General features: G+C 33.8%; 2 protein-coding genes and 1 long non-coding RNA gene across 6 annotated transcripts in view; 1 reads left to right on the forward strand and 2 right to left on the reverse strand.

Moving 5' to 3' along the window:
• LOC149904348 (uncharacterized) overlaps positions 1 to 27364 on the reverse strand; it is a 117121-nt gene that overhangs the window by 69283 nt on the left and 20474 nt on the right. The gene's annotated exons all lie outside the window — the stretch shown is intronic.
• Positions 13879 to 14818, forward strand: LOC149904350 (uncharacterized). 2 transcript variants are annotated; one of them, XR_016457237.1, is made up of 3 exons: positions 13879 to 13897; positions 14023 to 14084; positions 14159 to 14818. It is a non-coding gene; the product is annotated as an uncharacterized LOC149904350 (long non-coding RNA). The 2 variants fall into 2 exon arrangements; XR_016457236.1 differs by having other exon boundaries at positions 13881 to 13897; positions 14005 to 14084.
• Positions 21528 to 26785, reverse strand: LOC149904351 (uncharacterized). Of its 3 annotated transcripts, none has more exons than XR_016457203.1 (2): positions 26305 to 26785; positions 21528 to 22109 (listed from the first exon to the last, which is right to left on the reverse strand). XR_016457203.1 is itself a non-coding variant. In XM_090106770.1 (2 exons), exons 1-2 carry the CDS (start codon positions 25602 to 25604, stop codon positions 22033 to 22035), a joined length of 399 nt encoding a protein of 132 aa, XP_089962896.1. In that variant the 5' UTR covers positions 25605 to 26282; the 3' UTR covers positions 21528 to 22032. The 3 variants fall into 3 exon arrangements, 2 of the variants coding, with proteins under 2 accessions (XP_089962896.1, XP_089962895.1); XM_090106770.1 differs by lacking the exon at positions 26305 to 26785 and adding an exon at positions 25283 to 26282; XM_090106769.1 differs by lacking the exon at positions 26305 to 26785 and adding an exon at positions 25262 to 26280.

A 27364-nucleotide genomic window follows, 5' to 3' on the forward strand; every position in this document is an offset into this window, starting at 1 on the left:
TTCTTCATTATAATAATAATAATAAATATATTATATTGAAGTGCACGTTTTTTTTAGGAAATAATTTATTCTAATGTCGTGTGTATTGTAACTTAACGATTTTCAATTAAAATTAGCTTCCGAGATTCGACACGTTCACACGTAATGTTAACAAAACGTAAATAGATGTTCAATCAATTCAGAAATAGACAAGTATTTTTTTTATCACGCACTCGCTTTTAATTATGTCACACACAGCGCCACCAATTTAAATAATACATGATAATTAGCGATAAATAGACAGGTCCCACAAATCTATAATATAAAAATGAATCCCAAAATGTGTTGGTAAGCGCATAACTTGAGAACGGCTGAACCGATTTCGATAATTCTTTTTTTATTATATTCCTTGAAGTACGAGGATGGTTCTTATGTAGAGAAAACGTAAATATGTACCACGGGCGAAGCCGGGGCGGACCGCTAGTATATTATGTATACATCGGTTTTGCTAAAGTCAAGGTGAAGAACGGCATCTCATTTGAAATGTAAATAATTTTAAGATATACGACATTCCAACGTATTCGATTTATCGTCACATGTAAAATGCATATGGTCAGGGTCTGATTATAATATATCGTACATGTCAGATGTTTATGCCTTGTGGGCCAATTACAAAGTAACTGTCTGAAAGTCTTGTCAGGGAATAAGTTCAACTGTCAAGCCTTCAAGCCCGGATTACAAATGATACAAAAATAAATAAATTGAATTAATTGACTTGAATAATCTGTGGACATCCAGCTCCATCTTCGCCCATTGTAGTTTCATTTCTGCTCTAACTAAGCCATAATGAAATAAATACCTTGTTCCACTTCCACATTTTAAATATCCATAAACAAAAGTATCAAAGTTTTGATAAACTCGCAAAACGAGGCTTAATTCATTATTCAATTCACTAACTATATTGTGATATACATAAATGTACAAATTCCATTGACAATACATTGATTAATAAAAAAGTCGTTATATATGCGCAAAAAATATATTTATTTTTATCTGTGCTCGTAATATGACAGTCCATTTACGAGATTGAATTTTAATTTCCTCGATCACATAACACTAGCATATTTCGCGATAAAGATACCCAAAAGAACCTTGAAACCTAGTAACCTCGTCTGAACGGTTCTCGTAAATTAATTTAAGTCGCCGACGTTAAAACATTTTTACGAGCAACGAATAGAGAACAATAAAAGTAATTAGCGGCATTAAAAGCTCTCGTATGCTGTTCAGGGAACTCTAATTTATTGTGCATACGAGGAATCGGTTTCGGGGAAAGTTTGCCCTGTAATTGTGGCAGTGGGTTATAAATTGTATTGAATGGACTTGTGTTCTTAAGTTCCCGCAATGTTTAGAACGATTTATGTTGTTTTCAGCGAATTTGACAGATACATGGCACGTGTATTTGTTCCGCCAATGGGAGAACAGAGTTTGTGCTTGTGCCGCGTTAGATGTCATTTTTCGAGTTGAGCGATTGGTTGAAATTATCCAACCAATCAAAGGTGCCTAAGTTCATATTCCCATATTTTTTTTCTTTTTTTTATAGTGATTGAAATAGGTATTTCATTTTTTTATTGAAGAGAAAGAGGTAACTTGTTGTTGTTGAAAATGTTTTTAATTTTACTGACTCATTCAATGTAGATTAAAATAACGGCCTTTTAGTGTCCTTTTATAGACTGATTGCCTTTTAATTATACAACATTTTTAAACATAAATCATCGAGTAAAAATTGATTAAAGCATGTTTTATTTAGCATTTTGATTACAATAGTTATTTGCATAACTGATTATAGAGCCCTAGGCAATGTGTGTAAACTATAACTTTGTCATCCGATATTTGCATATTACGATAAGTTAATTGGCATTGACTGAGGTAAGTTTTCAATGGTATTTTATCCGACTACTCAATATGGAGCGTAATGTTTTCTTGTTATCAGCATAGTATATAAAGAGAACCAGCATGGGTGTGATATCTATAGCTCCAACATAATTTTTCGATATACGAAGTATCTCTAGATTCGTTTCAGTTTGTAAGTTGTCAGTATTAGTTACCTAGGTAATGGAATTCACCATCTTACATGATAATAAAAATAGCTTAACAGGTACCTACCCATAAATATCTTACAAACACTTAACAAAAACTACCGTCATCCATTTGAAAAATTCAACGATTTTGATTGGTTCAAAATTTTCGTGTTTTAATTTCAAAACAATTTAATTGTTATTCTTGTACGTACAATGTATAGGCTAGTCTAAAATAGTGTTATGTTATTGTAATGAACACGACTCTAATCTATTTAAATGTGCACTAGATTAATCGTACATTGAACTTGAAAGCTATACTAAATTTTAACTAGCTTTAGTTCTTTCATAGACTATAATGAAGAGCCTTTTATATTAAACCGTTCTTTTAAATATATCAATTGCAATTAAAGGATCTTTTTAACGGTATATAACGATTATGTGCCGTATTTCTGTAAACAAAGAATGTAAAATAACTATAATTGTAATTTTTTTAAATAATATAGGTAATCTGTTACGTGTGTGCATTTGTTTAACCTCTTGTAAAATATTTAAACTAGGGCAACATTGTATAAAAACTATTATTATGTAAAGTAAATGGGTCACTATTATTCAATAGTAGTAGTATAATTTAAATAAATGATTAATTTGTTGTAAAAAATAATGTTAGAGCAAATTGATTTATGAACACGTGTAGCTATTAAGTCATCTATCTTCACCTGGCTATGAACGATCTGATAAAATATAAATATGTAGAATATTTAATGTTAGAAGTATAGAACTATATCATCAAAATAAACCTTATGTATAAGTGTATAAGGTGCAAAATAGTTTTTTTTCAGTAAACCTATTTAAATTAATTTTGTTTGTCCCAGTTTTGTTGACTCACCCTCATAATTTTATTTTTATATCCCGAAATAATTTTATTTTAGCTAACGAAGCACATACTTATTGTATGCAATAATTGTTATTTAATAAATGTTTATAAAAATATCAATTTAATGTGAAATAATTTTCACTGAGTCTGTTACGTCCTGTCAGTAACTATTATTGATCTATGGTTACGTTATATTTCTATATATTATAAAAATAACTCATTATTAAGGATTTACATATTGATTTATGTACGCATGTAAATGTAATTTAAACAACGTAAATATTTGACGAAATGAACGTAACCTTTTACAAATATTTACAACTGAATTCAAGATCTATTGACCCATAGATGGAAGTCATTACACCCACACGATGAAGCGTTATGGTGTCTCCGATATGGTCAAAGTTTATGATATCTTAATAATATACTTGATAATAGTTTTATATAGTAATATATTATTTATTTACCATGAATGAAAAACAGTCATTCAGAGTCATAGATTTCATGACTCTATCTTAGGAATATATTTTATGAATTCCACTAAAATTTACAATGATAGTTTAAAATAGCTATTGTGTTATGGTCATCGACAACTTGTGTTGTCGATGGTTATGGTTGATCCGGATTTATTTATTTATTTATTTTATCTTTAAGAACCTTATCCAAAGTAGAGTCAAAATTAAGAAACCGTATATTTAAACAAATGTATATAATACTTATTTAAAGATAATTCTATAAAAACGAAGATAAACAAGATCTGTGTTTTTCATCATTATCAATAATAACTGATTATTACCGTTCGCCCTATTTCAGATTACATCCGGTGATATAATTCAATCGATTTTCCGCCATTGCGATATCGTGAATACCACATGGTGTTTGTTTATTTTGTTTAAATATATTATTTTACACAGCTAGCAGATTTTATAGAATAGCAGCATTTTTTTTGTACCTAATCTTATATTGTGTCTTCTTATTCCCAAGTCATTGTTATAATCGTGCGATCTCGTGCGTTCGTGAAAATTTTTCATTAATCATAACAGCATTCTTTCTTGCAATAATAAGCTGAATCATTAATTTTAGAATAGCTTTTGTAATTTTCTTATCTTTTGTGTATATCTATTTCTATATAAATATCAAGAAATGAAAAAGAAACAAAATTTATAACAGCATAGCTTTCCCACACGCAACATCTAAAAGAATCACAGTAGGATCATTTCTATTACCATCCAACCTATATTTCACACCCACTAATTCCCAATACATTTAATATCCCTTCCGCTAATCGATTTCACGATTTCAATAATATTCAACTGAAATATCTTACCGGGAATCAAATCCACGAAGAAAGTGTTTCATCTCTACATAGAATTACAATGTTATTTCTAGCTGTTTGTCCCGTATGTTTAGGACTTCAAAATCACGCAACGGACTTTGATTCAATTTTTTTAAATAGATAGAGTTGTAACTTGTACTCGAGGAAGGTTAGTTAGTAGTAGGTATATAATTTCTTAGTTTAATACAGAGGGGGCAAAGCCGCGGGCGGAAACCTTTTTATGTACTTACTTAAAAGTTTTATAATGTTTAAATTCGAGTGATCAATCAGCTCGTTTGTTACCGGTTTAATAACACACGAATGTTAATTAAAATAAAAACTGACCTACGTTGCAAGATGGCGTTTTGTTAAAATTAAAAAATAATTAGGTCAATGGAACTGTATTCTAGAACGAGACTGGTTATGGAATAATAGTTTATTTATTACAAGTTTAACCAGGTAATTAATCGGTATGCTCGCTAAATGTCACATAAAGGTCGGTTTAAAAGTATTTTGAAAGTGGATACGTAAGTAATGGAAAATAAACAATACCACGAAATATATAACTGGAATCTGGATAACTGAATCTATAACTGAAGGTATGCGTTAACCGTTATAGAACTGGTTGGTAAATGTTCAGATTTCAGATCTGTTAACGCGTTTCAATTTATGAACTTATTTTTAATTTGTGTTTTTCTCAAGATCCAGGTGGCACGATTATGTTACGATTACGAACATAAACCTCCTTATGTTGTCGAATATTACATGCCAGATATAGCGTTTTTGTAAATAAGATAGTGACTAAATTCATTAACAATAATATGTCTCTACTCTATCATCATCTTGAAAAGAGAGATGAATTATGTCGTATGGCGAATCAAAGGCAGTTTTGGAGATAATTTGTGACGCAATACTTTTTGTGGCTTGTAAATTAAAGAATTGCTTTATATTGATCTCTCCCTGTTAACACTGTCACTTACAAGTTGAATTATTGGTAACGAAGATTTATTAAAGCATGAAGAAGCTTTAGGCTATCCTGTTACTGAAACAAATAGACTACTTTTTATGTTGTCAACGATTTATTGCTACCAGTTAAGTGAGAATTAATTTGTATTTTTTATAGTATTTTAATGAATTGATATAATGCCCCAATCGCTTCTTCCTTATTCCTTATTAAGTTAGACTGTATAAACGGTTATATAGGCATATACATATTATATAGGTAAAAATATAGGAATACTAATATAAGTATAAGGCACGTTATACCTTGCGATCATATATATATTTTCATTACATGACCCATAAAATTCAAGGCTGTCTGACGATTACTCTTTCACAAATGCATCTGTATAAATTGTTTGATATTCGGTGTTTGTGTATGTTAATGCATTTTTAATAATAGTGTGTTTGTACAGATATCGTATTTCTTGTAAAGTCTGGTCTGTTTTATCGAAGGACACAAATTCACCTAAATTATTTACAATTGCTTCGTAGGTACATTTATTTAAAATGTTTTTAAAGTATTTTTACGAAGTTTAGATAAAACAGAATACTTTCACAGAATATCTGAAATATATACACATTTGATACACACACAATAAGATATCATTTGTGCTAATTATTACATAGTATCGGAGATTAATCTCAAGAAGTATTTACGAAAAGCTTTTTCCAAATGTGATAATTTATTATCATCAGTAAGTAAATATTTATATTAAATTATATTTATAGCAATATAAGATTGTTTGATCTTATAAATTCCACACGATAACCTCCAAGAAATTTTCACCAAGCTTAACAGTAATTCTGTTCGCAGGAAGGAAAGTAGGTAAGCGGTCCTGTATCAAGACAAAGGGCCCGTTGTGCTATCGTACAATCTGTTACACTTGTGCTATAAATCTCTGGACCTTTCACTGGGACTGAACAAGGCATTCATACCGTTCCCTGTACCTAGGAATTAGAGGTTTGTGCGAAGTCTGTTTAAACTTTAGGTTTGGCTGAATAAGGTAAGGAATAACCTTACCTTAGTAATAAATAATTTAAACGGTGGTTTATTGCTCTTAGTGATGTGTGGTTACACATTTAAAAGAGAAAAAAGGATGCGTTGAATGAACTTCATGAGGCTACATTTTGTCACATTTTTGATTAATTAATCGTAACCTTCTCATATCAAATTTTAGTGTAGAAGGAAAACTTGTTACATTTGCTTAGGTAGAGCCTATGCAAGCGAGTATATGCGAGTGCGTTAAAAATTAAGATCCTATCATATCAAGGAATTATTTTGTAGATGCATTTAAAATTGTATTCAATAAAGTAATATGTATCGAATGAATCTGATTGTATCCTATGCATGCTTCGCCGTTTCGTATTTATCTCGCATAAACGAATAAATTGTTAGTAGTTCTAGCCTTATAATATAGGTTTACGGCCATTTATTATTCTGTGTAAGAATTCTTGGTACACGAATTAGTAATATATATGCAAAATTCATCTCGTCTAGTTCATAAAATGCAGTATGGTATTGTAAAATATACCTTATCTCCAACACATAACGTTCACTTGAATGTTATATAATATGTAGTATGTAGATACACCAGAATGTACTGTGACATTGTTATGTCAACAATGTTAAATAATTCACAACAGTGTTAATAATTCATAACAGTGGGGACTCAGATACAACAAGGCTCTTCAATTATCTGAGTGAGACCGTCGATACAGTACAACTAAGATTCCCTAGCGCGCAAATTGTGCTTCTCGGTGACTTTAATGCCTGTCACAGTCAATGGTTGTTTCCGTTTCGAAAAACCGATCATGCTGGGAAGGAAGTATTTAATTTTGCAACTTCACATAACCTCACCCAACTAGTAACTGACGCAACCCGCATCCCTGACGTTGAAGGCCATTCTGCAAACTGTCTCGACCTTCTGATGACTACTGATCCAGACCGATACATGGTAATGGTAACCGCACCTTTAGGTACTTCAGACCATTGTCTGGTGAAGTCTGTGTCAACATACTCTCCTCCTGATCTCTCGACTAAAGGAAAGAGGAGAGTATGGAGATACAATTCAGCAGATTGGGACGAAATGCGGCACTTTTTTGCGTCTTACCCCTGGCAACAGGTTTGTTTTGGCTCCAATGACCCGTCGCTCTGTGCTGAAAATGTCGCAGATGTTATTCGTCAGGGAATGGAATATTACATACCGTTCTCTGATGTCTCCATCAGTAGCAAAACCCGCCCTTGGTTCAATAGTAAATGCGCCGCAGCTGAACGGAACAAGCAAGTTGCATACCGGAACTGGGCAGACGCGCGTCTCCGTAAAGATCCTGACATTAGTAAGCTCAAGAAAATATTTAACAGGGCATCTAAGTTTTGCAAGAAGGTGATGAAAGAAGCACATAGCGACCATATCCGCCATATAGGGAACAGGCTATCATCTTACCCAGCCGGTAGCAAAGCCTTTTGGTCTCTTGCGAAAGCTGTGGAAACCAACTTTTCTCGACCCTCTTTTCCTCCACTGTTTAAACCTGACGGATCCCTTGCCCATAGTGCGAAAGAGAAAGCAGATGTGTTCGCATTTCATTTCTCCACCAACTCTCGTCTAGATCCTACGAATGTAATTCCACCTAGCATACCACATTGTGGTTCCCTAATGCCAGAAATTCGTATAAAACAAAAAGAAGTGTTGAATGAAATGCGCAACCTAGACGTAAATAAAGCAAGTGGGCCCGATGGTATACCAGCGATCGTCTTGAAGACCTGCGCACCTGAGCTATCACCAATTCTCACTCGCCTGTTTCGCCTGTCTTTCAAAATGGGGGTGGTGCCTAAAGCATGGAAGCTCGCTAACATCCAACCAGTGCCTAAGAAAGGAAGTCGCGCTGACCCATCTAATTATCGCCCGATCTCAATAACATCCATAATTTGCAAAATTATGGAGCGAATATTGAACTATAGGCTCCTCACGCATCTTGAATCCAACGACATTCTAAATGATCGCCAGTACGGTTTCCGTAAGAAGAGATCTACTGGTGACCTTCTGGTTCACGCTTCACATCTATGGGGAGAAGCCTTGGAGAATCATGGGGAGGCCCTTGCTGTGTCCCTTGACATCTCCAAGGCTTTTGATAAAGTTTGGCACGACAGTTTAATAAACAAGCTTCCTTCCTATGGAGTGCCCTCCACCCTTAGCATCTGGATAGCTGATTTCCTACGGGAACGATCAGTGCGTGTCGTCGTCGATGGCTGCGCTTCTGATCAATTGGCAATTAATGCCGGAGTTCCCCAAGGATCTGTCCTGTCTGCAACGCTGTTTCTGCTGCACATAAATGATATGCTTAAGCATAACATTTTTGGGTATGCAGATGACAGCACCGTTGTAGAACGGTACTTATCTGATGCTACTGCAACAAAGGACAAAATTAAAATGGAAAGAGAGGCCATGGTCGAACGCGTGAATAGGACACTCAGAGAGGTCTCCGATTGGGGCGACTCCAATCTTGTCCAATTCAATGCCAATAAAACTCAGGCCTGCCTTTTCACTGCCAAAAAGTGTAGTTTTGAGCTGACGCCTTCTTTTCAGAATGTAGCGATTACAGTAGCTGACCACCTTGAGCTACTAGGAGTAACTCTCTCATCTGATCTTAACTTCGGTGCTTTCATCGAATCCAAGGCTCGAATGGCTGCCAAAAAACTTGGCATATTATCGAAGGTCAGGCAGTACTTCACACCAAAACAGCTTCTAAATATATATCAAGCACAAATTCGTTCGTGTGTGGAGTACTGCAGCCATTTATGGGCTGGAGCTGCAAAAACACATCTAGGAGCATTGGATTCGATTGAGAGACGTGCTGTAAGGATTATAGATGACCAGAATCTGACCAAGAGTAGACTGCTTAGTCTTGAACATAGACGTAAAGTCGCATGCCTATCAGTTTTTTACCGCTTGCAATTCGGGGAATGTGCAACGGAGCTGCATAATCTCATTCCACCCTCCCCTTTCCACCACAGAACATCTCGACGCGCGCTTGGCTTCCATCCCTTCGTAGTTGATGTACCTTTTTTGCGCACAAAACGGTTTCAGAACTCTTTTATAAACCGAACAGCGAGGGACTGGAACGCCTTGCCCGCGTCTGTCTTTCCAGAAACCTATAATCCGGATCTGTTCAGGGTAAAAGTGAATAGGCTCTTTCTAGGCAGGCATGCTCATTCATAGACTGCATTACTACTTACCATCAGGTAGGATGCAGTCAAATGCCTGGCTATTGTTAATAAAAAAAAAAAAAAAAAAAAAAAATTCAAACCAATTTGATTCATATCTTAATTGCTTTGTGACTAAAATGCCATGGCATGAATAAGCGATTGTATGTCGAACATTTTTCTGAAAACGGGGCATCGCTGATTCCCTTGACCGTTATGTTTTGTCACTTGAATAGGTGTACGTTGAAAGGTTTGTTTATATTATATTGAATTATTTTTGAGACAGTTGATATATTGCAACCTACTTTTCACCGGCTTATGAGATTTCTCGATTTTATTTTCATCGGCCCGTATTATTTTTATAATATTTCAGATAAAAGAAATTATGAAAAGAAATATTATTTTAGATTATTATTATATCCATTCTGGCACCATTTTTAAATTCAGATTAAGTAGTTTCTATGCAAAATGTACGCTAATAAATTTTCGAGAATGTAATGAAATTTATTTGGTAAATTAAAATAAACAGGTAGTAAATGCTCTCTCTTATCTGAGTAAAGAAAGCCTGCATTGAGTCATGCTCTAGTTTCGCATTTGCATTGATAACGAGGTCAAATATTATATTCATATGTATTTTATTAATATTACGAAATATGCTCTTGCTTGAGGGCGTTGTGAGGTTATTCACCTTTCAATAGCCTTGTCTAGGGACATTTACGAAATCAATAATATTATGATTTGAAATATCATATTCAGAACACTCAACTCATATTCCAATAATCTTTTCAACCGACTGGAAATAGGTCCTCCGGTTGCAGTAATTAAAATACGAAGCCGTGAATTGAAGTTGTTATTTTTTACATTTATTTATAAAAATTTTCAGACAGTTAACAGTTTGCAAAGTTTGCAGTTAATAGTTAACAAATGCAGTAGTAGTAAAACTCCTATAAGACTTTTCATTATAGAGAAACGCATCTTCATGCAAAATTTTCCAATTATAAGTTGTGTTAAAATGAAACGTTAAGAAAGTACGAGGAAGAAGCAGAGAGATTGTTTACATGTTTCCTAATGCCTGTTAATTGTGTAAGCCGCTTATCTGTTATCACGTATATGATAAGATATCATAAGCCCTACTTTTGCTATTTTTCGTTACGTTACTGACATATATTCACTGACTTTGTTACTACTTACCTAGTTGTGGGATTTGAAATCTTATTATTTATTGATACTTATGTAATATACTGAATGTATTTTTGTATTTTTGTGGCCTTCACAAGAAGGAAAAACGGCAATCATCATTTCATCAAACCTTAAACAGTACTACCGCAGTATTTTTGCATATAACTTTGCTTAATATATTATAGTATACAAATTCAAATTCAAAATTATTTATTGTGATTTACACACACGCAGGTTATAAGGGATGAGATACATTATTATATGATGAAGGTGATCCGCTGTGATCTGTTATGTGACGTATCTAAACTTTTTGACATTTAATTTGCTTTCCCCGTTTTGGTACGGAACCCTAAAAAGACAAACTTCATACTCATTTATCATTTGTTTCGATACCCGGTACATTATTTATCGCAAAATCTTATCAGCAATCAATTATAGGCATCTGATCAGTACGATTTGAGCTTGTCGAATTTATTTTAGTAAATCGATATTTAATTAAGATACGATCAGTTATAATCACTATCGACGCATCGATGCGGAAAGAATGCACTTTTGACCTAATTTTTATAAAGAAAAATAACATTTAGGTTCTTCAGAATGATTTCGATAAGCGATAATACTGACAATTTTTTTTGCAATCAAGATACTGGGTAAAGATATAACGATAAAAATAAATATGAAGAGACTATTCAATTACGAATTTTACATAACCACTGAAAATGTTTGCAAAAAAGACCATCAATTATTATCAGTAGAAGCTAAACATTGACTAATAACTTCGACTAATAACGATTAAAAATACGATTGTTTATTATTATCTATAATGAAAAGTTTTACATTTTCATTGAAAACAGTTTATTGTTCTATTATAATCATGATTTACTCGGAGAAAATTAACTCTCATATTCGATTTCGTAAATATTGCTTGTTTTATAAAATCCATTAAAGCAAATAACATTAAAATTTCTTTCACTACGATTGTTGAAATAAAAACCAGTAAAGGATATAAATCTTTCATGTTAGTATCTGATATAGAATGAACGAAAGGATACTAGGTTATCTGTATTCTGGGAGAAACCAGACGAGCAATTGGAGTAACATTTAGAAAACAAAGCAAATACAAAGCTGAGTATTCACTTTAGCTCAGGTACTATTTTTCATATACTAACAGATGAGAATCACAAGAGCAACATACTGTAAATGATAAATGATAAAGATGATTAGAACTTCTGATTGAGCTCCAGATATTAAGGTTTAAGATGCTGAATCATTGCTAAATTTAGATCTGCAAACAAACCCCTTGGAATGTCATTATACGACAGAAGTACAGAACCATCAAGTTATATTTGCCTCTAATCACTATTACAAGGAACTCTTCTCCCTTCTAAAGCCACGTATGCTACGACGTAGAAGCACACAATAGATATTATTGTAGAGTAGAAGGATTGTTAAGGCTAGGTGTACAACTACGTCAGCTGTGAAGCAGACAGTTTTCCCCATGAGTATACACACAGCTTAAGGTGATGAATTAATTTTTCTAACATTTACGGCCCTTTTCAAACCTTCGTAATTTTTATATTATTAAAGTTGTCGTGATGAAAATTCTTGACAAGAAAGTTCAATAGTAACACAATACGTCTACCGTTTTAGAAACATGATTCCATGATATTTTCTCGATAGAAAAAAAATACAAAGTTATCATTGTTATTTTTTTTTAATCTCTGGCATCTTCAAAATAACAAACGTAAAGTTACGACTTTTTGGATATTAACTATAAAATATACAACCTATACGTCTACCGTGTTAGAATTTTGAAATATGCGATGGTTTTGAAATAAACAAGAAATACTTGAAATTAGCGCGCGACCAGCCAATATAGCGAGAGCCGCCCTGTACCTTCCTACCCCGATCGCTGCACGAGTCATTCCCGCTACGGCCGTCACACGGGGAACTTGTGTCGCTCGCGCAATCGTTAAAAAGGGTGACAACACGATAAGACAAAATGAGACAAATGGGGACAATAAAGAAAATAAGAAGAAGAAACATAAAGGTTGGAGGAAAAAGAATGCTTACAATGGAGAATGTTCACTAATTTTGATTATTAGCACTCCATATTCTCTGTCAAAAATATATAATACTAGTGAAAAAATTACTTCGATACGTCAATTAGTTTCCGATTTAGAAGTAAAACAAGTTGTAAACGCCCGGTGATGGTGTGACGTCACACTACAACACGCTCAATCTGGCTCACTCAGTCCGCTAGCGATCGCGCGCCCGTGCCGTCGAAATTATAATTAAATACTTTTAAAAATGTCCAATCCAAATACCAGAAAATCATGTGTTGTTCCTAAATGTAAAAATACAACTACCAATTCGCCGGATAAGTTGTTTTTTATAGTTGCAAAGGACGTAAGCTACATACATATTATAATATTTTGAGAACATTGCAGCTGTTTTGCGTTATCCTTTGTTTTCTATACAAGTTTTAATATACAGTTTATATTTACTTGTATATATTGTTTTGTTTTTATTTACTTGTATACTAGACTGTGCTTCTGCTCTGCTCGTATGGGCTAAGTATAGGTAGATGGCTAGTAAGATTTTTTCTTGTTTTAAGTTGAGAATGATATGGAGAACTATACTAAAATATAAGTTGGTCGGGGGAAGAATTAAACAAAAACAGGGTATATATATTTATATATATTACTTACTATTATCGCAGATAAAACCAAAACTAAAAGTAATTACACAAAATGCTCTGACAAATATCTTGCAAATGTTTTAATATAATTGTTTATGAAAAAAAAATCATAATAAGTACCTATTACCATGTCAAGTAGAAAACGTAAAAGTGTGAAAATTAGAGCTAACTTGGTGATTTTTTTTTATCGAGTAAATTTTAATATTTTATGTTTTTGATTAAACAGAATCGTTGAACATATCATCTAGTTTGATATATATTTTATTTTTTAGATTTAGTCTTGAATATTACACGTATCATCCAATAGAAGATTGGTAATTTTGCTTTATACACACCGCGCGGGGACGCGGCCGCGCGGTGCGTTGTGACGTGACGTCACAAGCGGTCACGTGACTATTAGCGGGACTCGATATTTTCGAAACTTTGAATGCGTATAAAATCAAAACTACTTGGTATTTTTGACTACGACAAAAACTAGTGTATTTGTATACATACAGGCTTTACTGAGACACAATTTCAAGGGATTTGGCATACCTAGTAACATTCTTCATTGGAACAAATTAATGAAGTAAGTTGGTTTTATTTTAAATTTGATGATAATTGTATTATAGACGATGTTTGATATGTTATATATTTTAAGTACATAACGAATGTGTAAGATTTTTTCATTTATAGCATAAATAATCTGTTCAGAAATCCGGAATCCAGAAGGAAAATAAACCCACTGATTGTTCACAATGTGAATCCACTCCTTCGTAAGTACCTTTATTCAGTCAAAAATTTATGTTATCAAAGCTCTACTGGTTTTATCGCATGATTCCATTTTTAGCAAAAAGCAACAAAGTGCAAAGAAATAAAAAATCATGGTGAACTTAGTGGAAGTATGGTGGACATAATATGGAACAGGAGCTCATTGGAGTAGTATTATATTTAAAAAAAATACGAAATAATTTCAAGAATTACATTTCTTAGAAGGTGGTAGATAAGTATGTTGTATAAAGAATTTGATGTTGATATTTATTTCATTTATACTTACTACACCTGTGCGGGAAATTGCTTAGTAATAAAACAGGTTTATATTCATATTTACATAGTAATGTGAGTTTTCATTTCGAAAAATTTTGTGTAAGTATATTAAATTGAGTTCCTGGGTGATCTGGAAACACAATTGGGCCCGGAAGATGGCGCTGCAGTCACTCCTCCTAATGACATGAACCGATTTGGATGAATATTTGTGTGCACATTTCATTTTTGTGGGATGATTGGTTGATTCGCTTTCACATTAGCTAATATTATGTATTTTTGTTGTTAGAAAGTAAACTTAATTTAATGTTTATAATACATTATTATTGGTATAAATAAGCCAGTGTTCGTCTCACATTGCTGTACCTGCCTACCTACCCTACCAGGGCCTAACTTTGTTCTGGCTATTTTATTTTGATTATTTGTAATGAATAATTACAATTATAATAGAGTGCAAAAAATAAATACATGCGTCAATATATTTTGTGTTTTTTTTAAACAATAAAATTCCGAATATCATAATCCAGAAAACGTTTGGACATTTTTTCATAACCCCGAATTTTAAAATTTCGAAGTTTTGTTTGCCATATCATCGCAACTCCGAATTTCATTTGCCCATTTCTTTATTTGTACGACGTTTTACAATCCAGACGAATGAATTCCAGACATACGAAATCTAAATGCACAAAATCCAGATGACCGTAATCCATATGCACGAAAGCCAGATTTTTAAAACACAAATTTTTGAAATACAGTTAATTGATTTCCAGACAAACAATGTCCAGATTTTTGAAATTCAAATAAACGATATCCAGCAAAACGTAATCCTTCCAGGGGGACGCAGCACGAACCTAACCTAACCTTCTGAATAGATTTTAACACTTTAACCTTTCTGTAATGGGCAAGTAAAACAATAGCGAGTCGGTTCTGGCACTCGCCGGCCGCTGCCGCGGCACGCTCGCTTCGCTCGCTCGGCTCGTGCGTGGGGGTCACAGTTCAAACCTAACCTAACCTACTGAGTCGAATTTGACACTTAAACCTTTCTGTAATGGGCAAGTAAAACAATAGCGAGTTGGTTCTGGCACTCGCCGGCCGCTGCCGCGGCACGCTCGCTTCGCTCGCTCGGCTCGTGCATGGGGGGTCACAGTTCAAACCTAACCTAACCTACTGAGTCGACTTTGACACTAAAACCGGTCTGTAATGGACAAGTAAAACAATAAATTTACTTACTGACAATGTTTATTTTCAGTCGATAGTAAAGGTATAATCACGATTGTATGGAAATCAAATAAAAAGATTATGAAAATCTGGCAATAGTTTATCTGTTATACGATTATATGGGAACCAAATAAAAAGATTATGAAAATTTGGCAATAGTTTATTTGGAAAATGGTACGATGGGAAACAAAAAAAAGTATTCTGAGAATCTGGTATAATGAGATCTGTATTATGAGAATACGGGAAACAAAAAAATACTTTTTAAAAATCTGGTTTTGGTGCATCTGGAAATTGATTCATCTGGGAAATTAAAAAAGGAATTTTAAAAATTTGTCATTCATTACATCTGTCTTTTAAAAGTTCTAACAACCGTTTTCGGGGTTTTAAGATTCGGGTAATAGAAATTCGAGTTTTTAATAGGTTACCAACAAAAAAATATACAATTAACATCCAAAGTTTCGCATCAGTTTTACTGTATTAGCGATATCTTCCACTCTTGACTTTGACTGAGAAGAATTAGGGTTTATAACTTCTTTCAGAAATATTACCTTTCATTTCTGGGCATGACGTAATATCTACGTCAGCATCAAATTCTATCTAAATCCATTCAGTAGTCCGCGTTATTGAGTACCATTTCATTTTTTCAGAGTAACAATATTTTTTGTTATTTTAAAGATTATTTATAACCTGTATTATTTTTTAATAAAGTAAACATTACGAAATAATAATAATTATTAATAATGTCTAAGTAGTTGTTAAAAAGAAGATTATTTGTTTATAAGCAAGAAAATAAAACCAATAAATCAACAATTAAATATATGTATAAGAATATTATAACTGTATGACGACTCCATACATGTTTGTCCCGAGTCGGCCAGCGGCAGCGCGGCGAGTTTGCAAGAATGACTTCGCGCACACGGGCCGCGTTCGCGATAGCGAGCTATTAGACTCCGCCCGCCAAGCAGTAGATTTTTTTTTGTGTATCGTCTTAAAAGAAAGGCGACTAATCTCGAACCCGGATTACAAATGTGACGCGAACCTACGTGTTGTGAATTTGAGATAAAACCGAACAGATGTGTCACTGTGAGTCAATCTTACGTCGCCGAAGAATTATAGGTCTGTACCGTTACTAGATATTACGAGACACGCATAATAAGTGGGCGTTTGATTGGTATAATGAGTTTTTTGGGGGACAGTCAAATAGTGGGCGGGGTTGTAGAAATTATCAAATAGATTTCTATTTGAGAACGGCGAAAGTGACATAATTCTATTTTTTAGCTTATTTTTAGTCACTTTATCTAGCAAATAGAGCGCGAATTTATTATTTTCAGTAAAAATCTTGTAAACTATACGGGTTTACAAGATTTTTACTGAAAATAAAAACATAACGTTTTTACAAAAAACGGGGTAAACCCTGCATGAAGTCAGATTGACCAGGCAGAACAAATATTTTTACAAATATTATTTTTATCGACAACGACATGACGAATGCGGCACACCAGACACAGAGTAACCAAAACAACATATTTTTAAAGTCCACATCACTAACTAGAATAACATTGCATTAAAATAACATTGCAAACGAGTTTCTTTTCGTTCCCGAAATATGATTAACAATTGCCACGCGATAAACCGCTTTATATCAAAGGAATACCGCCGTTTGTTAAAAATAGACCGCTTTGATAAAAGACACCGCGGCTGATTAGATTTTCCGATAAAACACATGTGCCAAATGCTAGAGATATGAGACGGAACAAAACGCATATATTAAGAGCTAATGTGCATTGAATACTGAATTTAGTCATGGTACAAATTAAATTGACTCTATATAGGCTACAAAATAAAATTTATGTAGTATTTCCAAGCTTCTTTATTAAAATTTTTGTCCAAAGAAGGTTGGTAATTTTGGTAATTTATGCTAATGCTACAGCAATATTATTTTTATTAAAACTTAGAGGATAACTTAGGAGACCACAAATTAGTAAATACTAACGAGATCCCCACTACACTTTATGCGAATAATTTAACATTTTGCCAACTAAACGCAATTTAATACTGGAATATATAATATTTTATTGTATTTGTAGTAATCATTACTTTCGCTTCCATAAAATCGCTATGTTTATGAATATAAGATGTCAATATGAATAACTAATCATCGTAAAATACTGCTTTCTGTAGTAATTATTAGTTGATTTAAGTCAATGATCCTCTATTCTACTTATAGCTGTGTCTCAACATTCCATCTTATCAACAAAATATAATATAATATTTACTATATTAATAGGTACTTCAGCAAATCTTCATGATTTGATGAAATCTGTAGGTAGGGTATAACCGTATAATATTTTGGACTTTATCTGTTAAAAATGAACTCACTTATCTTGAAATTTTACGCTGTGCTCTAGGTGGAGGTAAATATTATTCGAAAAATACCCAGTCAGATAGAGACAATCTTTCTATTTTGAAATTATAACTGTTTAACAAACATAGAATTTTCTAACTAGGGGCTAATATGATAAAAGACTGCATTCCTCCTTTTTTTGAAATTGGTAAATGAACAATTTACGAGAATAGTAGTATTGTTTACAATCCATGTCTCTAATTAGACGGCAATTAGCTCGTGCGCAGGTGCAACTGTGAGTGACCCACTTAGTGAGATAAATATTTGGATGCGGATTGCGTCTTTGTAAATTATATCTTACGTGGATTAGACTTTACAGTATGTTGTGTAATAAAGAATTTAATTTTCAGGAAGCAGGGGCCGTATTTTATTTCCAGACAGTTTACGCCGTTAATTGAACTGATTGGCAAATTCATATTATGATCGCAATGGCTGCTTTACGTCGCTGGTGAATGGTGATCGGCCATTATGGAAGTGTTGCAGAAACATGCAGCAGTGGACGTGCTACGGTTGATATGACATTTAAATTTATTGATAAGCTCATGATGACTATGGTTTCAATAAATTTTAATGTATTTAAGAAAAAATTAAGTAATATGCATGCCTCAACAACCGCCCTATGCACAGTTTATTTAAAACCTTATTGAAGGACATTAAGATAGATGATACAAGCAGATTAAAAATAAATATCTTTAACAATAATGTTAAGTAGAGATTAACTAACATATTCAAAATACCAAATTACGCCCTTGACATAAATCTGTCATACCTCATGACGTCACCATGATGTCACCAAGTCTCATACAATGCAAGTTATGTTATGCAAATTTTAGGACTTACGCCGTTTTACGTGTGTCTCCGCTTACCTGGAAAGGACAGCAAATGAATATTAATTAATTGGCTCATAAATTCACAGATTGCAATATAAACGACCACCTCCCACGGATGTAGGTAAAGAACGATCTTTCATTAAAGTACAGAAGCAGTAAAGCGCGGAATTTCTTAGTTAAAATTCCTCTGCGATTGTTCTATGAAACACGTGTAAAATGCTACTTGAAAGCATTGAGATAATATTAATATGGAGACGACACCGCCTACATCACTTATGTTCCACTCAACATACGTCATGTGACGTATGTTGAGCGGTATTTTTTAATGGTTTTAAAGTGAAACGCATCAAACATGCCTTCGTGTGTGTTACGATATTGCACAAATAATACAAATAATACGGAAAAGTGCAAAGGAATAACTTTCATCGTTAAGTACCTAACTAGATAATAATTTTTAAAACTTAGTTAGAGCAAAAAAATGGCGCACAGATTTTGTTCGTGGTGTCTACTCCATACGTAGTAATATTATCTCAATGCTTGAAAGCAACATTTTTGAAATATCTTGCAAGTTTTTACGAACAGTTTAATAATTAGAATGAAGCTTCTCTAAGAGTTTTCTACAAAAAAAAAACATATACCTTTTTTATTGGAACTGACCCCTATTAAACCATCATAATAATTAACCAAGATCTTAGAGATGTAATGATTTACGAAACCATCATGTTAAATTCTCTAATAGCTCGGACACCCGTACGCGAATAATTAAATAATAGGTACCTAGTAAGAATCAAATTAAAAGTGAACTACATATTGTATTAATTATTATTACCAAGCAGTTTTAATTAACTCAGGCACGCTCATGGAAATTGAGAGAATAGTTGTAATTTAAAACTTTAAGGTTTTGGACTATCCAAAAAATGTTTGTAGAGAAATTCACTGCACGTATAAATACAGTTCAATTTAAAGATAAATTTATGATGATTAAAAAATAATTGTTAATAAAGAGTGAACCACAGACAAGTAAAGACAAATATGAAATAAAATATTTATAATGTATATGAAATAAAACTCCAGCTTTATGGCTTTAAATGCCTATAAATAAACGAAGTTATGCACGTTGATTACGTAAATTTTAACGGTACTAAATAGCTAAATTTGAGGTCTTTGATCCTCAAAGGATGTTATTTGCAAGGCGTCAATTATTAGAGCCGTTACTATGGTTACGATGATTACATAATTGCAATGCAAATATTGTTTTTGTATAGTTCATGTGTTGTTGCGTTATTTCTTCTTCGTGTTACTTATTGTACTTACTTTATTCTGAGAGCATTTTCTGAGTGTTTATTGTAGAGAAATTTTTAAGCTTAATAAGCGTGAAGTAAATGCCGAGCTTTATAATGAACATAATATGCAGGTTCGTCAATTTCGTTTGCTGATGATTGCAAGACAGAAGAATATTTCAATACGAAGAAAAGAATTAGTGTTAGATTTTTGTGATAAATGATGTTAAACTACGGAATATACGTCCTCGAACCCTCGAAAGTATCATCTAGTTTGATATATATTTTTATTTTATAGATTTGGTCTTGAATATTACACGTATCATCTAATAGTAGATTGCTATACCCACAAGACGGCGCCATTCATCAAGCGATATTAATTGTCACTTTGAATGAATGTCTATCAAGCAATTCTCAAGCTATAAAAACTACTAGCCCCTGGAAATGCAAATACCATTCCGTATTAGTAGCAAGGAATGCCATCTAGTGCTAAGTGGTATGGAGTCTAACTACGCGGTAATTGCTATATCAATTAATAGTACGTGCATTCATTTATAAGTAGATGAGTGGTAATTATGGTATTGTGAATGTAAGTAATAAGTTTCTTTGAAATTTCTAAATGTTCCTTTTTTTAATACCTCAGGGTATTAAAAAAAGAGAGAAAATAAAGAGGAAAGATTTGAAGAATGTTTGTAACGAATAATTTTAAATCTAGTGCATCAGTAATCATTAGTAACTACATTTTTTCTGTGTGAAATGAAATAGAAAAGTTTTATTCAATAATAAACAATTTAATGGTTCATATTTTTATTCTCGCGAGGTTGCCGATTCTGCTTACGTTTGCCGATTCTGTCAATTTTATGACCATGATATCTTCTTTTATTTGGAAGTTGTTAACTCATACCATAAATCATGTCACTTCGAGAAAATATTGTACCCTAAAGAGCATAAAAATATGATTTATATGTTTTATTTTCTGTTCTGATTATGTAGTTATTTTGGATGTTCTATAATAACATAAGTGGGTGGCACAAAGGTTAATAGATAGTAGAGAAATAAACAGTTTAGGATAATACCTATATAACAAAGCAAAAAAAGTAAATAAAAGTAAATAATGTAATAACTGGTGTTAAACGAGGCATAATAATATAAATAATTGTATCAACCCACATATATAAAGGATATAAAAGATCCCACTTTAAGATATGTACCTAAAATGCATTGTAATCTTTCCTTTTAAAGCTGAATTTATTCAACGTTATCCACTTTAATGACACGATAAGATCACATGAAATGTTAATCATTGTTTAAGTGAACAATATGAAGAATTGCAAATTGCACTGCGTTTGTCACCATTGTGATCAGTACGTGATGGTGTTTGAAGAGGCTGGTTGCGGCTTTAGGGCTTCGTCGCCGGTGAAATAATGAAATAATAAGTCGTAATGGTAGTTCAAGGTTTATAATTATGCTCGGCAATTTACATACAGAAGTCTTTATAAGTACAAACAATTATTACAATAGTTAATGCGTGTGTCGACCGTTCGCACGAGCCGCGGAGCTGAGAGTGCGGACTGCGGAATCAGGCGCGCGGGGCCGGGGGGGGCGATCGGCCGATGAGCACTCGCGAGCCTGCGTGTGTGTGCAACAAACAATTTTGCACACAAGGCGTCAACATGTTGCCGGCCCAGGAACGGAGTTCTGATCTTCGATGGGTAGGGGACACAGTCGGTTAAAGGCCCGTCGTTGTATCCCTGAAGAGGTGAGGACGTCAGCTACGCGGGTCACGCCGTCGGAGCCGGGGTGGAGGCGAGTCACTCGTCCCAGAAGCCACTGGTTGGGATGCAGTCGCTCATCTTTTACTACGACCATTTCTCCAAGTTTGAGCTGTCCTCCATCTTTGCGCCATTTCTGTCGTTTTTGAAGTTCTGTAATGTATTCTTTATGAAATCTATTCCAGAAATGGGTTTTCAGTTGCTGTGTTCTCATATATCGTGAAAGAGTGTGCACAGCAGTAGTTTCCTTGACCTGGGGAGTAGGCAGAAATGTTATTGTTCGTCCAATTAAAAAATGCGATGGTGTGAGAGCTGTAAGATCCGATGGATCTGAAGAAATAGGGGTGAGGGGTCTTGAGTTCAAGATCGCCTCAATCTGTACAAGAACCGTATTCATTTCTTCATAAGTTAAATTCGTACTACTCGCTTCAAGTGGTGTTTAAATGACTTAACCGAACCCTCAGCTAATCCGTTAAAATGTGGACTATAAGCTGGTGAAAATCTAAAGTTAATTGACATGTTCGATGTTTGTGATTTAATAGTATCAGAATTTTGTTTAAGGAATTTGGATAATTCATTACATGCGCCCACAAAATTTGTTCCATTATCAGAAAAAATGTTTGTTGGTTTGCCCCTACGAGCAATAAATCTATTTAATGCAGCTAAATATGACTCACTACTCAGATCGGTCACAAGTTCTATGTGCACGGCCTTGACGGCTAAACACACAAATATGCACAGATAGGATTTCATGGTTCTACTTCCTCTTCCCTTACGGTTCAGCATCATGACCGGCCCGGCGTAGTCAACAGCAGTGTTGGTGAACGGAAACTCAGCATGCAAGCGCTGTTCGGGAAGATTGCCCATGATTGGTTGTATAATCCTTCCCGAGAAACGACAACATTTTTTATTAATACATAAATCTTTATAACATTGACTGGTCGTCAATCACTTAACAACAAAATATAATATCTAGAACAAATAGACTTTTATATATATATATCAAAATAGTATCTAAAAAGGTTTATATAACTTGGCACAACAACAATCTGCAGATATATTATTTTAAATAAAATACGCATACTTTACTCATCTACAAACATTGTCTATCCTATTTTATCTTGACAATTACAGTCTATTTTATCATATACCTTTATATTGAACTTAATTAAACTGAAGTAATAATGAAACTTTTAGCCTTTTCTTCAAACTCGCAACATAGTAGTAGTGTGTAATATTTTCCTACATAGATTTTGTTGTTGAATTTTTATACATAGGTAGTTTTTTTTTTTTTTGAAGTGTATAGAACTTGGCTAGAATACTAGAGACTATAATATTTTATTTTGTTTATTTGACTTCTTTGTACTTTACTTATCACAACCTAAATTAGCGGCAAACTAAATATTAAGTTCTCAATAGAAATAAGAGCCACTTGAGAAATCCTTATATGTAATTGGTTAAAATTGACACTTTGTCACCAAAATTAAAAAAAAAATGTTTATTATTATATTTTTGTTCGTTTTATCTCAAAAATTACATAAGTTAATTGATTTTAAACTCCAAACAACAATAATTATTCTAAGTTAAAATATGGTGACCCTTATTTTCTTTTGCTTGGTCGCTATGTTATAAAATTAAAAATAAATGATATTATTATGTAGATAGATAAGAAAAAATCATACTTATCTAATTTTATGGTATTGTATCTTATAATTTTTAAATTCTTTAAGCTGCTTAATAGTTTAATATTATAGTAGTGTCCATTCTAATTTCATCTGATTATTTTTTTATGAGTTGGTACAGTTTCATGTTCAAAAAATTGTGAAACAAGATCGTGAAGTTGATTATCATGAGACAAAGTAATATGATTGCAGTGGACTGTATTTAAATTATTAGGTATCTGAACTAGACCTGATATTAACCAACCAAGCGTGGTCTGGCTTAATGTGGGCATATTTTTGCCTAAATATATATTTTTTGAGCATAAAACACTCCAAAATATGTCCGCTCCAAGCAGCATGTCTACTTGAGACGGCACATTGAATGTAGGATCAGCTAAAGTAATGTTTTTTGGTATATTTAATAATTTATAGTTAATATACGCAGTGGGTAAGTTTTGAGTAATTCGCGGCACTACAAAACAATTAATATTCTGCGTGTATGAGTTGATAAGCGACGATATGACAACTTCACATCGTTTAGTTAATTGTGATGATTGAGAATTCAACCCTTCAACCAATGACGAAGTCGAAGCGGTCGGTAAGTTAAGTTTAGTTAATAAATTCTCGGTAATAAAGCTTGATGTGCTACCATTGTCTAATAAGGCTCGCACTGTGTGTTTGTGGCCATGCTTATCCTGCACTTGGATTAAAGCAGTGGACAGTAAGACACAATTATTATGAATTGCTGATAAGACGATATTGTCTTCTGTATTATAATTTTTAGGTGTTTCTGTTTCAGGTTGCATCTGTGTGGGCTGCGCCAGCGGCGGCGCTGCGCATAGAACAACATTTTGATCGGGAGCTGAGGATGTCGCATCCGAAGGTAAGTGTCTATGTAATAAGCTGTTCAGTCTATTGTTACAAAAACGGCAAGATTCGAATTTACATGCGTTGGCATTGTGCCCTTGACGCAAACAATTTAAACATAATTTTAAGCCTTTAGCTTTTTGCATTCTGTGTTCTAATGAAAGTGACTTGAATTTCTGACAACGGTATATTGGATGATTGTGCTTGCACAGCGAACAAACATATTGTGGTTTATTATTAGTAGTAGGAGGAGATAAAGAATTGACAACTAATGATTTCTGACGATAATGTGTGACGTCGCTGTGCCGGCGTTTAGCGCTGGCTTCCTCCATTGTTTCTAGTAAATCAGACCGGTTTTTAAGAAATGTAAGGAGATTCTCAAGCGTAGGTAAGTCTTTAAATGTGTTGCGGTACGTTTCCCATTCGCGACTTGTAACTGAATCTAATTTATTCGACAAAATATAGATGATAAGTGCATCCCAGTGTTCAGTAGGTAAATTCAGTGTCTTTAGTGCTCTAAGATTTCTATTTACATTATCGATAATATTACGCATACCCTTGGATGACTCTTTAGTTAATATTTCGATATTAAAAATTGACTGAATGTGATTATTGACAAGAAGTCGCTTATTGTTGTAGCGATCACAGAGTAGATCCCAAGCAATACTATAATTATCAGCTGAAAAATCTAGCGCTCGAATAATCAAAGCTGCACTATCTTTTAGAGATGCGCGTAGGTAATGAAATTTTGTAATTTCGTTAATTGATTCATCTGAGTGTATGAGTGAACTAAATGTGTCATGAAATTCAAGCCAGTCCTGATACCGACCCGAAAAGCTAGGTAAGTGGATAGTAGGAAGTTTAAGGTTTGGCCTACCTCCGTGCACAGAATTAGAACCTGAGACCGATAAGTCGACGTCGCCTGGGGCGCTCTCGCCGCTCCGCGCCAGCGCCTCCTTGGCAACCGCGAAAGTACTAAAATACTTGCTCTCGAACTCCTCGCGTTCCTCGTCTGAAGAATCACATAATTGTTCTATATTAGTTTGAATGTTATCAAATTCGGTATAAAGTTCTTCGAATCTTGACAAACGAACACTAAGTTCACTTGCTTGAAGTCTAGTTAATGATTTACACTCATCGAGAGGATCTAAGAATTTTTTAAAATTTGTTAATTTCTGTTTACATGTACCACGTTGCTTTTTTAAAACCGAAATATCCATTTTGTATTTAATAATTTTAGTTGACCTACTTACGATACAAAATGTATTAATTTACCTGAACTATTAATAAATTACACAACTCTGATACTATTCAATCACAAAAAAACACAGAACAGCAAAAATAATTATGAAATGAATAAACGAAAATACTTATATTTATGAATATGAAGTGAGGGTGATTCGGTATAATTATACCGATCGGTTACCGCCGCGTTACCACCTGAATGCAAGTCACGTTGCGCTGCGCGTGATTCGCAATGGATCAACTGTAAAACGAAAGCAATGAATTATAATACGTTTCTAATGAAATATGTTTTTTAACAGTTTATGTACAGACGACACAACCTGAGAACTAGAAAATGATTTTATGAGATTGTATAGCAATAAAATGCTGCAATTAATTTTATAAATTAATGAGAAAGAAAAGAAATAATCTTTAGGTAATGTTTTTAATTTAATGTTATTCAAATGAGATTAACCGCAGTTAAATCTCGATGTAATTGGTAGATAATGATTTAATGAGGTTTCCGCATATATCAATGCACGAAACAAACAATAGATAATAATTGGTAAGGCTTTTAGATCCGCACTAAAGGCGAAAGTAAAAAGCAAAATGAGATATATTTAATGAGTTTCAATTGAAATGAATCGGAAAGATTCAATATTAAATTCCTAATGGAAAAAATTGGAACGAACTCACAATAACGCCACTTCCCCGGTTCTCACAAATATCCAATTGAAGTAGGTGCGAGTTCGATGCTTCCAAATCTGGTGACTCTCAGCTCCGCAGACCGCAGGTATGTCTTCACCGGCGCAAAATGGCTGCCACGTCCACGTGCGCGATTCCTTCCTCTGTAGTTGCTGATTTTGATCCGGTTCGTAAGGCCCAAAATGAAGAGGCTGGTTGCGGCTTTAGGGCTTCGTCGCCGGTGAAATAATGAAATAATAAGTCGTAATGGTAGTTCAAGGTTTATAATTATGCTCGGCAATTTACATACAGAAGTCTTTATAAGTACAAACAATTATTACAATAGTTAATGCGTGTGTCGACCGTTCGCACGAGCCGCGGAGCTGAGAGTGCGGACTGCGGAATCAGGCGCGCGGGGCCGGGGGGGGCGATCGGCCGATGAGCACTCGCGAGCCTGCGTGTGTGTGCAACAAACAATTTTGCACACAAGGCGTCAACAGTGTTTGTTGCTTGATGAAAAAATAAAACAAAAATTGTGAAAATATGTTCTTATTTGAAAGTATATGTAACCTCTACATGCATAGAATATTTAGGTGCCGAGCAAAATGAAGCAATTTTCTTAGTAGAAATACGAAATAAGCTTTGTACCTATAACTGTTTAAAAATGATGAATAAAATCTTGTAATGGTAATTATTAATTATTCATTTTTTCTCGCAGTTCTGAAAGTAGAAATATGTAGAATATCTAGAAATTGATCTTTAAGTCTTTATTTTACCACCGTAAATCAATTGTATTATGAATAACCTTAAAAATGTTCACTTATAATACCACAAGAGCTTCAAAATTATCGGGTATTTTCCGATAGGTTCGTTGCAAACAAATGAAGGAGTCAAGTTTTTAGTCATGGTTAAAAAATCACGAGCGCGAAGCGCGAGTGATTATTCCTGAAAAACTTGACGACTTTATTTGTTTGCAGGGAACCTTGAGGGAAATGCCAGATAATTTTGAAGCTCGTGTGGTATTCGGGAGATTATTTTTCCGTCCCAAATGTCGGCCAATAATTTCACAATT

Source organism: Colias eurytheme, chromosome 11 (genome assembly GCF_061535395.1).
Source record: "Colias eurytheme isolate Ceu_HAF_F1 chromosome 11, ilColEury1 Martin Lab GWU primary, whole genome shotgun sequence".
NCBI lineage: Eukaryota > Metazoa > Arthropoda > Insecta > Lepidoptera > Pieridae > Colias > Colias eurytheme.